Raw genomic sequence first — 14,299 nt, forward strand, 5'->3', positions numbered from 1 at the left:
GAGTGATTTACCTCCCAGGAGGGAAACGTTAACATTTCAAAGGGGGCCAAAGCCCGGAGCCCTGTATTTATACACCATAGGATTTTACATCAGGGAGTTGTGTTTTCTCTCCCTCTCTCAGAAGGAGAGGAGGGCAGCTATACAAATGCCCAGATCAATAATCTTGGGGGTTCCTCTCCTGTGGTGGAAAATCTCCCTTTAGTACTTGCAGGTGCCACCATCTGACTCTTTTCACAGTGCTCCTGAGGGGGAGATGGAGTGTTGGAACAGATATGGTTATTGCTCCAAGAAACAACAGTCTGCCCAGATACAGATACTTTGTATTTGCTTTCAGGACAAAATACATAAATGTACATATTAAAAACTTATCATGCTACAAATCAGAGTGTAGGGGAAAAAGTTTTTTTGAAGACAGCTTCATTCTACTGAATGAAGATCAAGTCATCTCAACAGTCAATAGGTGATCTTTTCAGCAAAGACAACACATTGATCCTCTTCATTTTGTCACAAGATTTCAGTAGAATTAAAGGTCGGGATAATTTAGGGTACCCAAATTAGGTTGGCTAAAGAGAACAAAAAAGAAAAATCACTTACTTGATATTATCAAGGCAGCCCGATTCAGGTTTCAGAATGGCAGTATGATGAAACATTTTATATAGAGCAATCCCAAGGAAGATTACATTAAGCTGGAATGTAAAAAGTACTGTTATGTAGCATAACTGGAATATAAGAAAAAAAGGAAGTCTGTTCTCCGTAACAGATGAGTTGTTTTGGGAAATTAGATCTCGCTATACTTATAAAGGAACTTGATCATAGATGATTGCCTAGTATTTTAGTAAAGGCAAAAAGCTACTCTAGGGAATTGGGATACCAACGAGTTACAAAGCACTATTATGCCAAAATACGAACAAATACAAAATCAGCAGCAGTTGGAATGATGCTGTGGAAATTGTAAAGCAAGTCAAAGCCAAGTATATGTTTAAAAAATATATATACAGGTGTGTTACTCGTTCTACCATCTGAACAAAGCCCCGAATTTGTTGTTTAGGGATATATTTTGAAATGCTACGTTACAAAATCATAAATACTAAAATCAATACATTTTTGAAGAGCTAGATCAAAAGGATTATAAAATGGTGGTTAATTCTAATGCTACATCAAACTAGGATTAAAGTCCCGGAAACCCCCAGTGATACTGTCTTGTCAGTGGAAGCAGAGAGAGCACAGGACTTAAAACAAAAAGTTCCAGGGTGAATTCTATATATCACATATATGTAAACTGTATAGAAAAACCACATATTGAATTGCCCTTTGTGACATGGCTTGTTTATATGTTCCAAAATTTAGGATTGGTAGGGACTAGGGAAATCCAATTATAAGCCCTACTGAAGTTCTCTCAATAATACAGTTCTATAATCCTTTATCAAGTCCAAAAAGTTTGAAAAGTGTAAAAAATCAATTGAGTGGCCAAAAAAGTCTAACCTTAACTAAACCCATTTGGTGGGAAAACCTGATTTGTACCGACATAAGGCTCTTCTGTCTTTATTCCACTTGCTCCTACTTTTCCAATTTTTTTTTCTGTTGAATTATTACTGTGTTTGGTTTCAGAGTCCTGCCCAGTCCCTACTGTGAGTATTGGCTGATGTGTTTGATTTTGGGCAACTGCTTTTTCTCTACAAGGAATATTATATAATATGCAATACATGTACCATATTATCTTTCTAAAGTCTGAAAACTTTCTGAATTCTAAAATATACCTGCTTCAAGGGATTTCAGATAGTCAAGGGATTGTAGATCTATATCTTATTCAAAATCAAGAGGCCATTTTATTTTAAAAAATGGAGAACAATTTTGTATTGTAAAGCGATGAGTACATAAATAATAATACCAAAATTAGGATAAGTAATTCATATGTGAAATAATCAAGACATTATGCATCTAAAAATACAAAAGGAAGTATGGTTCCAGAATGTTTGCTTAACTAATTTGTGCCATTCTCAAGTGAAATGCTTTTGGATTTTAAAGTTTTTGAGATGTTTATAAAAAACAAAACTGGAAGGAATAGTAAGGTATAGTGCCGCATTTCCAATTTCCGATTCCATTCATAATTCAAATTATCCAAATGAAAAAGAAAATAAATATATTGCTGTGAAACTTGAAATCATCACTGTTTAAAAACCTACAGAACCAAATGGCTTTTGTGAGATCGGGCTGTTTTCTTCGGCAACATTTTTGATTAAGTAATTTACAATATAAAAGTAGACTAGAATGAGTGTCTCATTGCTTGAGTTATATAGGGTCAGATAGTAGATGCTTTGCCCAAAATAATCTATGTGAATCAAAGGTAGTCAATGCAAGGATGGTGGAAGTTTTAGTTCTTGACCTGGGAAACACATAGTTAATGAGGAGTTCTTACCATAATTATCAAGGTCGCTGGTCCTATAAAGCTCCAAATGAAGTAGGTATCAAGTCGGAGCCAACATCTGCAATGAGACACAAGGGAGAGAAAGCATTCAAGGACTGGCTGTGGGACATACATCAAGAGTGAACGAGTGACAGAGAAGAATGTGAACTGCAAAGCATTCCACTGGGAGACAGGAAATATTACATTGCTTGTTCATTTAAATGCTGAATTATGTGCCCAATTTCTGACAGCACTATTGATGGAGTAAGATAATTACCCCTGGAGGAAGCAGGGAAAAAATGGCACTAGGCCTATTTGCTAAGGCCTTTTGTGTGTGTCATAGAAACTTTAGGAAAAAAAAAAGGAAAAGAGAGAAAAAGCCATACACACAGCCATTAAATCGAGTAGCTTTAAGCTATCCTTTTCTCTCCAATTATATGTGCTACATAACCTGTCTATCAGCTGTCAGGCAAAGTGACATTTTCCTGTCAAGAAGATCTGAGGAAATTCAGTACAAAGAAGAAATAAATTTGGTATCAGAAGATTGAAGTTTAATTAGGTTGGGCAGCCAACCTTTGAGAGTTCTTGAGTCTTACAAAGTGCATTGTTACTCCCAGTGCTTCCAGGGTTGCAAATGATCCTGAGCATCCCGTGAAGTTGATTCATGACCCAAAAGTAAATTATTAATCACTTAATTTCAGTTACATTTAATACTCCCCCAATTCTTAAAGCCTCTGGGAAATTACATTTTCATTCTTCAGGATGACAGGAAGACAAAATGGAAGTGACTAGTTATGAGCAAGATTAATGTAAATTTTGAACAAATCACATTTGATGTTAAAACTCATATCTTGAATTATTTGCCATTTTGCTATATTTGAGGCATAAGTAAAAAGAAAACATCTCCAGTGGAAAATCGTCAAGAGTGGTTTTGCTAAGTGGCCTAAAACTGCGAATCCAAAGTATGTAAATACCTCTTGATTATTATGAAAACGTTACTTAAACCTCAGAATGAATGGAATACCAGAGACACTATGAAGAAAGAACTTATGTCCATCAGTAGAGGAATGGGTCAATAAAATGTTTTCATATGATGAAATGTTGTAAAACAGTTAAAAGGGAGGAGGTGGATTTTTATATGTCAATAGGATAGATCACGATAACAAAGTTAGTGAAAAAGTAACATGAAGCATCTTTGCCCTATATACCTTTGAACCACACGGGTTTGAACGGTATGGGTCCACTTATATGTGGGTTTTTTCCCAATAAATACAGTATAGTACGGTAAGTGTATTTTCTCTTCCTTAGGATTTTTTCTTTTCTTTTTTTTTTAAAGATTTGATTTACTTATTTGAGAGAGAGAGGTGGGAGAGAGAGAGAGAGCACGAGGAAGTGGGCAGAGGGAGAGTGAGAAGCAGGCTCCCCACTGAGCAAGGAGCCCAATGACACGAGGCTCTATCGCAGGACCCTGGGATCACGACCTGAGCCAAAGGCAGACGCTTGACAGACTGAGCCACTCAGGTGACCCGGATTTTCCTAATAATATTTTGTTTTCTCTAGCTTATTTTAGTGTAAGGACACAGTATATATTATATATAACATACAAAATATATGCTAATCAACCTTTGATATTATTGGTTATGCTTCTGTCTGATCAATGGTAAGCTATTAGTAGTTAAGTTTTGGCTGGGGATCCAAAGTTAAATGGAGATTTTTGGACTGCATGGGGGTCAGCATTCATAGCTGTTCAAGCTGTGTATTTAAAATAATACTCATATTACTGATAGATACACATATGTAATTTTTTTAATTGAAAGGGATTAAAACTAAAACTAAAATTGAAAGGGCTTAACTATATGTTTTATTTTAATAATTACTGGAAGCAACATGCCAAAATGCAATAGCTTAACATCTGAGTGATAGAGGCAGTGATGTTTATTATGTTTTTCTTTTTCTTTTCTGTAACTTAATTTTTTAAAAAAAGGTTAAAATCTAGATTCTTAGGCAAAACAAAAATAACCATATATCCTGAAAAAAAAAACAATTTTAAAACAACAAAATCTGACTTTCTTCTCCTAAGTATACGTAAACTAATTTCAATAGAAATATAATATTTGTACTCCAAAAAGAAACTGATTACAAGTTCACATTTTTTACATAGATGATTTTATTCAGGATATACATAATAATCCTATTTGAAAAAGTGTTATTAGGGGAGAAATCCATACTTAAACTATTAGCTACTAGTTTGAGTAGTTATCTTCTCATTGGTCTGTTGTTCCAAAAATGTGGTCATGGATAATAAAAGTATGGTGCTGCCAATAAGCAGAAACAAATTAGAAAATTCAAGTTTGAAATATGGACATTATCGTCATGCTGACCATAGGCTAGCTTGTTATCATCCTAATAAAGGTGTGTGTATGTGCGGTAGGGGGAAGACCAGAGCAGGGGAATGTTCGTGAGTCTCTCTTGCTCTCAACAAAGACAGTATTTTCCCTCAAGATAAGAACAATAAAAGACAAAGCATGACATTTTACCAGATTAAACACACATGCGTGTGCATGCAAACACACACACACACACACACACACTCACTCCAAGAATTCTGCTGAAATTATAACATGATAGAATACTAATAATAAATTTCAAAATGACTGTTCCTAGTATAGCCCCTGTTCCTTTGTAGGTCAAACAAGTTTTTAAGAGCTAATCTGAGAAGTAAAACACATTTTCAGCAAATTCTTTTTAAAGGAAAATGTGCTTCTTCTGAAAAATGTTATTCTACAGGTTAAGTGCTTCTTATACAAATAATTTAAATTATATTATTACAGAGTACCTTAGACTAGGTAGGGGATTTTAAAATGTTAAATAATCTCACCTTAAAATAAAATAATGTTATTAAATTTTAGCCTTACAAAGCTTTACTTTTTTGAAAACAGTTTCAGCAAATGCTTAGTTGGAAATAAACATGCTTTTGGCACAGTGATCTTTAAATGTGGAACTGAAATTACTTTAGAAGTTATTATTTTTTTTATTTTTTAAGAAAACGCTTCAGTATCTATTTGGTATAATAGATTTAAATTCCCTTTGGAACTGAACAGTGTAAGAGGCAATATGAAACAATTAAAATGTACCGAGTAAATCATCCCTTCATGAGAGCTGCCTGGGCTTGACTATCTTCTGGAAGGCAGTGTGGCAAAATCCCTTTTCTAATTCGATTGCCATATGGCCATACCTGCTGTTGTTTTGGCCACATGCTGGCTTTCTCAGAGCTTTCTATAGTTCCTCTCTTTCCCATTAACTACCTTAAAAGTTTGCATGATTCCTGCCATGAGTTCCCTGTGCCAATGTTGAAAGAATTCACCCTGGCTTGAAGGTAAAGCAGAATATTATGTGGGGTGTTCATTATATGCTTGGGCATATATATTCCACATCATGGTATTCTAGAAGTCTAGGCCATTCAATGTCAGTTGGATATAGTGAAAATGTACTGGTTAAGAGGAGACAAATGCTAGAGAACAACTTATTACACTAAGCCCAGTAAAGTCCAGCTTGCAAATGGCCAGACAGACCTGCTATTGAAGAATATAATTTATCTGAAAATTGCCTTTATCCACTAAGCAACATTTAATATGTGAAATCATTAATTTTAATATGCCATTCTTGTTAATTTTTAAGATATGTCAATTTCTTTTTTTAATGAAAGTCATATGAATATAATTTATTAATATGTTTATAGCAGTACTGTAACAAAAGAGATGACTTGCAGTTGAAAAACAAGTACTTTCTAACCTTACTACATGCTTATTTGAAGTAATACTGAAAAATCTTAAAAGACCAGACATATTTTGGAATTCAAAGGAGTACTTGTCATATATCATAAGCCTTGATTTTTTTTTCTCATTTGCCTAAATACAAAGATGTCACAAAAATTCTCTTTTTGTAGCATTTTTTTTCAAATCGTAAAAGCAACATATAATGTTATATATTTGATAAAGTCTTACGACATTAATTTAATATTCTAAAGAACTGGTGAGGGGCGCCTGGGTGGCTCAGTCGGTTAAGCGTCTGTCTTCAGCTCAGGTTGTGATCCCAGGTTCTTGGGATCAAGCCCAGCATCGGGCTCCCTGCTCAGTGGGGAGCCTGCTTCTCCCTCTCCCTCTGCTGCTCCCCCTGCTTGTTCTCTCTCTCTCTGTAAAATAAATAAATAAAATCTTAAAGAAAAAAGAACTGGCGCTGATCCACAAGGACATATTATTCTCTTCCAGAATTATTGTCTTCCAAAATCTAAGAAGCATTATTGCATATTAAATAATAACATGCTGATATCTGGATCAGTCTTCCTCAAAAATGTCTGTTACCAATCCAGCAAGTACCACATTCATGTTTACTCAGAAAAGAGAAAAATAGGGCGCCTGGGTGGCTCAGTTGGTTAAGCGACTGCCTTCGGCTCAGGTCATGATCCTGGAGTCCCGGGATCGAGTCCCGCATCGGGCTCCCTGCTCGGCCGGGAGTCTGCTTCTCCCTCTGACCCTCCTCCCTCTCATGCTCTTTGTATCTCATTCTCTCTCTCTCAAATAAATAAATAAAATCTTTAAAAAAAAAAAAAAAAGAAAAGAGAAAAATAAAATAATGAAACAACTTAATTTCTCAAAACAGGACAACCGAAAACCGTACTTCTAAAGCTTATTCTCTTCTACTATTAAACTACTCACCACTTTATTTTCATCAGTCATTTTAAAAATGTATGATTCTGTATTTAGAAAAATGGTAAACCAATTACCCAACATAAATAAATGCCACTTAAAACCTATGTTTTACAAAGCTTTTAGATGACAGTAACATTACCAGAGTGTAGTTTCTTACTCTAAGTTAGCATGTTTCATATAGTGCCATTAAAATGCTTTGGGACATTGTATTTTTGTCACCTATTTAATTCGCTCTTATCAAAGTAGACATCTGACTATTCACCAGTTTTTTGAAATAACATAAGTTCACAATGGTGTTTGCTTCATTTTCTACAGGACCCTAAATCTCAGATGGAGCCATCCTTGGTGAGTATTCAATGTAGCCTGTAAACAATCTTTGGCTACTATTAGACCATAAAATTTACAAGGCTTAATTATATCAGGTTGTTTATGAGCGTTTATATAATATATAATCTTTTTTTTCTCTGTAACATATGCAGATCTCTTTATATTTCTACTACATATATCTGGGAAGATTGAGAGAGAAAAAAAGGAATAAAGAGAATTGGGGCAAAAAAAAAAAAGGCAGAGAAGAGGAAAAGGGACAAATATATACTTCAGGCATAGTAACTCCAGTTCTAAGCTCACTGCGTAATATGTCTGTTAGGTTCTTTTAGTGCCATTTTCATCACAGCACACTCATGCATCTAACCTTGAAATACTTTGTGAGCAAGTACATGAACTGGAAAAAATATTGGCAGAGCGATGCAGGAATGGATTGTGACCCGTGGTAGTCAAGACTAGAATTTGTGGTTCAGCTACAGTTTTGGATCTTAGAATTCAAAATTAGATCTCATACATAAAATGCAGGTTATGTTGTCTTCATGTGCCCAATATGTTATTTTCTTAAAAACTAAGTTTTTCATTATTTCTTCAGCAAAATACATCCTACAGTTTTTATGGTGGACTACAATGGTTAGAAAAGCACTATCTGTTTTAATTTATTAATACTAAATGTTGGAATAATTCCCACAGTCCCACGTTGCTTAAATTAATAGAGGCAGCAGCACAAGAACTGTAAACAGAACTCTATAAATGGATGCTTTTAATACAACTTATTTTACAACTAAAACAATGTTGCTAATCATAAAGTCTGTATTCCTTCATTTGGATCAGCCAAATAAGAGTACCGATAATAATAATAGTTCTAATTTAATAAACGTTTATATATGCCAGAGACTTTATACATATGCTTGCTTAAATATATATACATACATATGCACAGACACATATACATATGTATTTACTCACATACGCAAAAATACATATTCTCAAACTTTGTAATAGTTTTGCAAAGTGTTTACATAATAACTGCCACATTATAGATTGGAAAATGAAACTCAGGAAAACTAAGTGACTTGCCCATAGCCACATGACTAATAATTAGTTGAGCCAAATTTTATCCTAGTCTACCTGACTCCGAAGTTCCTGGCGCTACTTACGTGTTTCTCAAAGAAAACAATGAGTTACAGAATAAATGAAAGTTCTAGTTTTGCTGAAATTTATAAATTCTCAATGAGTAGATGAGAAATTTATATGCTGTACAGAAAGCATAGATTGTTGAAACATGTCTCAAGTAAAAATATTCAATCTTTTAATAAAGTCATCTCTTGGTAAGTTAGTAAAAATTTAAGTATTTTTAAGCAGCTTTATTGCAATATAATATATTATAAATCATCCATTTAAATATACAATTCGATGTTTTTAGTCTATTTAAAAGTTGTAAAATTATCACCATAATCTAACTTTAGAATATTTTCATGGCACCGAAATGAAACCTTGTACCCACCTAAAGTCACTCCTCACTGTCTCTACCAAATTCACTCACAATGGCTTCCCTACCCACTCCCCAGTCCTAGGAACCACTATAATTTTCTCTCTAAAGGTCTACCTGTTCTGGATGTTTTATATAAATGGGATCATACAATGTACAGTCTTTTATGACTGGATTCTTTCATTTAACATGATGTTTTTATGGTATGATCATCCTGTAGCATGCATCAATACTTCATTCATTTTCATTTCCAAATAATGTTCTATCATACAGATATACCACATTTTGTTTATCTTTTCATCAAATGTTGGAGAAAGTGTTTCCACTTTTTGGATAATATAAATAATAACACTCATGTACAAGTTTTTGAATGAACCTAGATTTTCATTTTTCTTGGGTAAATACCTAGAATTACTGGGTCATATAATAACTATGATTAGCATTTTGAATATCTGTCATACTGTTTCCCAAAGTAGCTAGCTACACAATTTTACATTGCCACTAGGAATATGTGGGGATTCTAACTCGTCCACATCTTCATCAACATATGTTATTATCTGTCTTTTTTTACTGTAAACTTCTAGTGGGTGGAGTTATGATACAAAGTGATGTCTAGATGTGGAAGTTATCATATTTCTTTGGTTCCAATAAGAACTTAAGACCAACATTCAACTTAGGGCCAACATTTAACCACATTTTGTAAATAACAGGACAGCAATCCAGATGTTCTCTTAAATAGTTCTGGTATGGCCAACTCCTTAACAGAAAAGATTATTCTCAACCCCAAATTCTTATATATTATGATAATTTTATGCCCAATCATAGGGTTCCCAAGTGATGAAATGATGACACAATAAGCCGTCAATCTCTAATACACATACACATAAATCATGCTCTTGGCCTTTAATAAAATAACATATAGACACACAGTATTCCTCACACACATAGTGAATAATCGTCTTGATCTATGTTAGTGAAAAATACTTCTTCATTATCTATCCTATTTCCCATTGGTCAACCTAAAATCAAGGTAATAACATGTTCAGTAAGGTGGATGCTTCATATCAATGAAATGTTACAAGTGGGAATATTTTATAACATATAATAATATGCTTGGAGAACTACTCCAAATTAATATATAATTTCCTGTGAGTGGGTTGAAGTGCTTCGAAATTGTGAAACATACTAAATAAACATGCTGTGCATATAACTTGTAGATACTATCAAGTTCAATGTGTTTTGTTTGTTTGTTTAAGTAAATTCCACCCCCAATGTGGGGCTGTAATTCATGGTCCCAAGATCAAGAGTCTCATGCTCTACAGACTGAGCCAGCCAAGTGCCCCCATCAGGTTCAATGTTCTTTGGTTCAGCTCTTTCTTGAATAATACTATAATCTGGTATTTTAAAGAAACAATAATCACTTTTCTACCCAAATGATTATATTGGTTGAATAATGAAGTGAAAATAAGAAACTGGGGGTGGGGGCAGGGAATGGCTTTTAACTAGCAGAGGAGATCCTACCTCTTTTAGAGTTGTCCTTAAACTAGTGAGCTAGGGAGACAAATACGACTTAATAGATGACTTATAATAATTTTCAGATCATAAAATTTGATTTCAATTATTTTTAAGACCTTGGTTATGCTTCTAGTACTCAAGGATGTTCTGATTCGTTATAACTGTTTATGACCTAATTGACATCTTTTGGAAACCCCTTACAAATTTTCAAGCCCATATTTTAAGTCTTGGGCTATTCCTCAGGCTTCACTCCTTTCCAGAGCCCTCCTTCCTTCTGGAACCTGCTCCCACTCCTTTTCCAATCTACCCATCACATTAACCACTCTTTTTTCCATTGTATACTTGGATTGTGAGGGAAGTGGTATAAACTATAAATGTGAAGTTCTCTTTAAATAAAAATTAACTGTTAAAACGGTTTGTATTTTTTTGATAATATTGAGGTAATTAAAGTTTACATGAACTAATTAGTTTCAGGTCATAAAATAAAAGTAGCACAGAATTTCTAAATCAGCCATGTTTAAATTATTGCTAAGTCAATGCCAGCTTTTATCTTCTGACAGTATCATTTATTGGATGGCTTCACTGAATGTGCATATGAATAAGAGTATAAGAGAGACTAAGGGAAGATTAAAAAAAACAGAGATAAAATTGAATAAATGCCCATTGTTAACAGTGCAATTTAGAACTGTGGTCCACTAGCTGAGAGTTTTTTGTTTTTTGTTTTTTTTTATGATTGTACTGTTCTTCTAATCTAATTTTTTAAATGTCCAAATATTGTGACTAAATGTAATTCTAAATACATTCTCGAGATAATGTCAGTACAGATAAAAAGATCTGACTAAACAACATAAAAAAATAATAATAAAATTCTCTTACAAGCCTTGCAAATTGATGGCAAACTAAGCAACTTCTCAAAATCAAATTATGTGTGCTTTGTGTGTATGTGTTTTGTACATAATAATCGGTTCAACAACCCTAAAATTTCATAGAAAAACACATCATAATCCATCAGTCAGATGGAATATGATAGTTAGCACTATCTGTATCAAAATAACAGTTATCTAACCTACAAAACTAATTTTATCTCCTACCATTGATATGAATCTCTGCTATTTAGAATTGTAAGCTATTATTATTACTATTGTTAAAGGTTTCAGCAATAAAACCTCATTGTCAGTATAATAAAATATAATTAGATACATTAAGAGGAAAGAAAAGGGAAGAATGTTTATTATTATTTGGATTAGTATAATATATATTCAATGGTTTATTCTAGATGTACTCTGAGTGGTTGAAACTGAAGTAAAAATTTAATAACAAAGTTCCAAAAATAAGTGAAATAGATTTCTGAGACATAAATATTCATTGTATTGAGCTTAATAAGAATTTACAGAAAAGGGCTGAAAATATGTGTCTCCCTGAATTCTGGCTAATTCCAGTTTATTTAAGACTGTGGACTTTATATATTTGTATTAAAAACATCAATGTAGCGTATAAGAAGGTAACACTGGCAAACAAACAAACAAAAAAACAACAGCACAATTTGAGATAGATTTACATGACAAAAAGTCATGAGATGAACAGGCAGTCAGGAATGCCATCGACAGTCAAATAAAAGCAACTGACGATAGTAATAGAAACCAGAACAACAAAGACAGATTTGATAATAAGGAACAAGGTATATAATTCTATATGCAGAAATCCTTCGAGTTCTGTAAAAATTCATTGTTTATATTTTTCTTTGAGAAGATATCTTGATTAAACTCCTGATGGAAAACATGATCTGTTCATTTCAGCTTCTCAAGTAAATACAAATGCCTGAATGATGTTTCTTTTTCCACACCTGCTTCTTCAATGGGCAAAATAGACCCTGGATTGGACGCGTTCCCAATTGGTAGAAGTTAAACATTTTTCCCATGTATTCTGGAAGGTTCCTCTGCGGACGATTTATTTACAATGTACAAATGAGACACTAAACACTCTGTGTCTACCTATGATAGAATTTTAAAGCAATGTTCCTTATTTTTTTCTCTCCCTCTTTCATCTATCTTCCCTTTTCTCTATATCGGCTTTGCTGCTCTTTGTGTTGGGAAATATCATAATTGTGGAACTGAACTATTATGAAGGCTTATTTTAAAACGGTGCCTGGGAAGTAAATTAGCCTCTATTCCCACACAGTAATAATGTCAGTAAATGAGAGCTTCAGTTTTGGTGCAGGAAATTAAAGCAATGATGGCCAAAGCTTGAACAGTCACAAGAGACTTACATATTATTGATTCTAAGATAGATCCCTACTATCCAGAAAATGACATCGGTCTCAAAATAAATGATTAAAATGCAAAGCAAGTGAGTTTGAGTCAGTTTAGGAACAGTAAAATTTGCAAATATCTAAAAAGATAAAAACAAAAACATATAAAAGCAAATCAGGGGCTGCAAGAGAGCAAAATGGAATTTCTTAAGAACAATATTTGAATAGTAGAAGGTCACAAATCACTATACCACGCAATTTGATATCTTAGAGGGGATATGCATTAATTAAAATGTAAAATCCTATGACCTAAGGGGAATGACTGCTGGTGGGTTTCTTTTTCAGGTGATGAACAGGTTTTAAAATGAGGTGGTGGTGATGGGTGCATAACACTGTGAATGTACTAAAAACTACTGAAGTATACACTCTAAAAGAGTGAATTTTATGGTATGTGAATTATATCAGTAAAGGTATTATTTTTTTAAAAAAGTCTGATCTACCTAATTTCCCCTCACCTCAGAGGTCCTTAGAAGCAAGCATTTTAATGTTTTTATCTAATCCTAATTCTTTCCAAAGTTGTCACTGGGATCCACAAAATGAACTCAGATTTGACCACAATTCAGAAAGGTTGGATTAAAAAATAATTACTATTAGTTATGTTTAGACAAATGGCCTTTTATAGCCTTCCCTGTACTAAAGAAAGAAAAATTCAACAGAAGTGAGATGGTCTTCTTTCAACCGTATTGTTGGTGCCTCTGAACCGACACATATTCTACTTTATGCTCCGAATAATGCTTCTGCTTGTCTTCCCTCCTTATGAATCCTCTCTTCTGGGAAGTGAGCTGCTTTATTGCCACCATATTCAGGCTGCTGATTGCTGGTGGAAAGTCATGAAATTTGGCTTATTAACTTTTGTACAAATTGATGTTATCTAACCTCATCTGAGCTTTCACTACTGCTTGGAAATCTTTTTATTAATGTCTAATTGACTCCTTAACACATTTTCCATAGTGCTCATTTCAAGACTTTTCAAATCTCCTGTCCTCTCAACGTGACCTCGCCTACTCACACAGCAAAAGTCAGCTTCTTCTACTTGATGGAAAAGTGGTTCCACTTTGAAATTCATCTTATCTGTTCTTTCCTTCACACTCATCTCAGAAGAGAGGGGTCATTTTATTTTTCCAAAACCATTCCTAGTTTAGTGGAAATAAATCTGATTTATTTTATCACACATCTGCCACTATCTAGCTCTATAACCATGGGCAAGGCAATTAATTTACCTGGTCCTTGATTTTTTCATCTGTGAAATTAATGTCTTGGGCTAGGTGAATTGCAAAGCCACTTCCTGTATTAAATCAAGGTTTTCTTAACCTTATGTATAATCTTATGCCTTTCTATCCCTTTAGGACCTTTCACTTTCATTCAGCCTCTCTATATATTACATACAAATGAGGCATAAGATATTTTCCCTCTATTTTTTTTTTAAAGATTTTATTTATTTATTTATTTGAGAGAGAGAATGAGATAGAGAGAGAGCATGAGGGGGGGGAGGGTCAGAGGGAGAAGCAGACTCCCTGCCGAGCAGGGAGCCCGATGTGGGACTCGATCCC

At 34.0% G+C, this 14,299-nt stretch overlaps 1 protein-coding gene across 1 annotated transcript in view; it reads right to left on the minus strand.

Annotated features, from left to right (window-relative positions):
- Positions 1 to 14,299, minus strand: part of ADGRL3 (adhesion G protein-coupled receptor L3) — a 777,343-nt gene that overhangs the window by 76,904 nt on the left and 686,140 nt on the right. The window contains exons 15-16 of the mRNA XM_081813155.1: positions 2,417 to 2,483; positions 595 to 686 (exon numbers count right to left, since the gene is read on the minus strand). Coding sequence (XP_081669281.1) covers positions 595 to 686; positions 2,417 to 2,483 — 159 coding nt within the window. The remainder of the gene's footprint in view (positions 1 to 594; positions 687 to 2,416; positions 2,484 to 14,299) is intronic.

The sequence above is a fragment of the Leptonychotes weddellii genome, chromosome 2 (assembly GCF_054177405.1).
Source record: "Leptonychotes weddellii isolate Sample4059 chromosome 2, ASM5417740v2, whole genome shotgun sequence".
Lineage (NCBI taxonomy): Eukaryota > Metazoa > Chordata > Mammalia > Carnivora > Phocidae > Leptonychotes > Leptonychotes weddellii.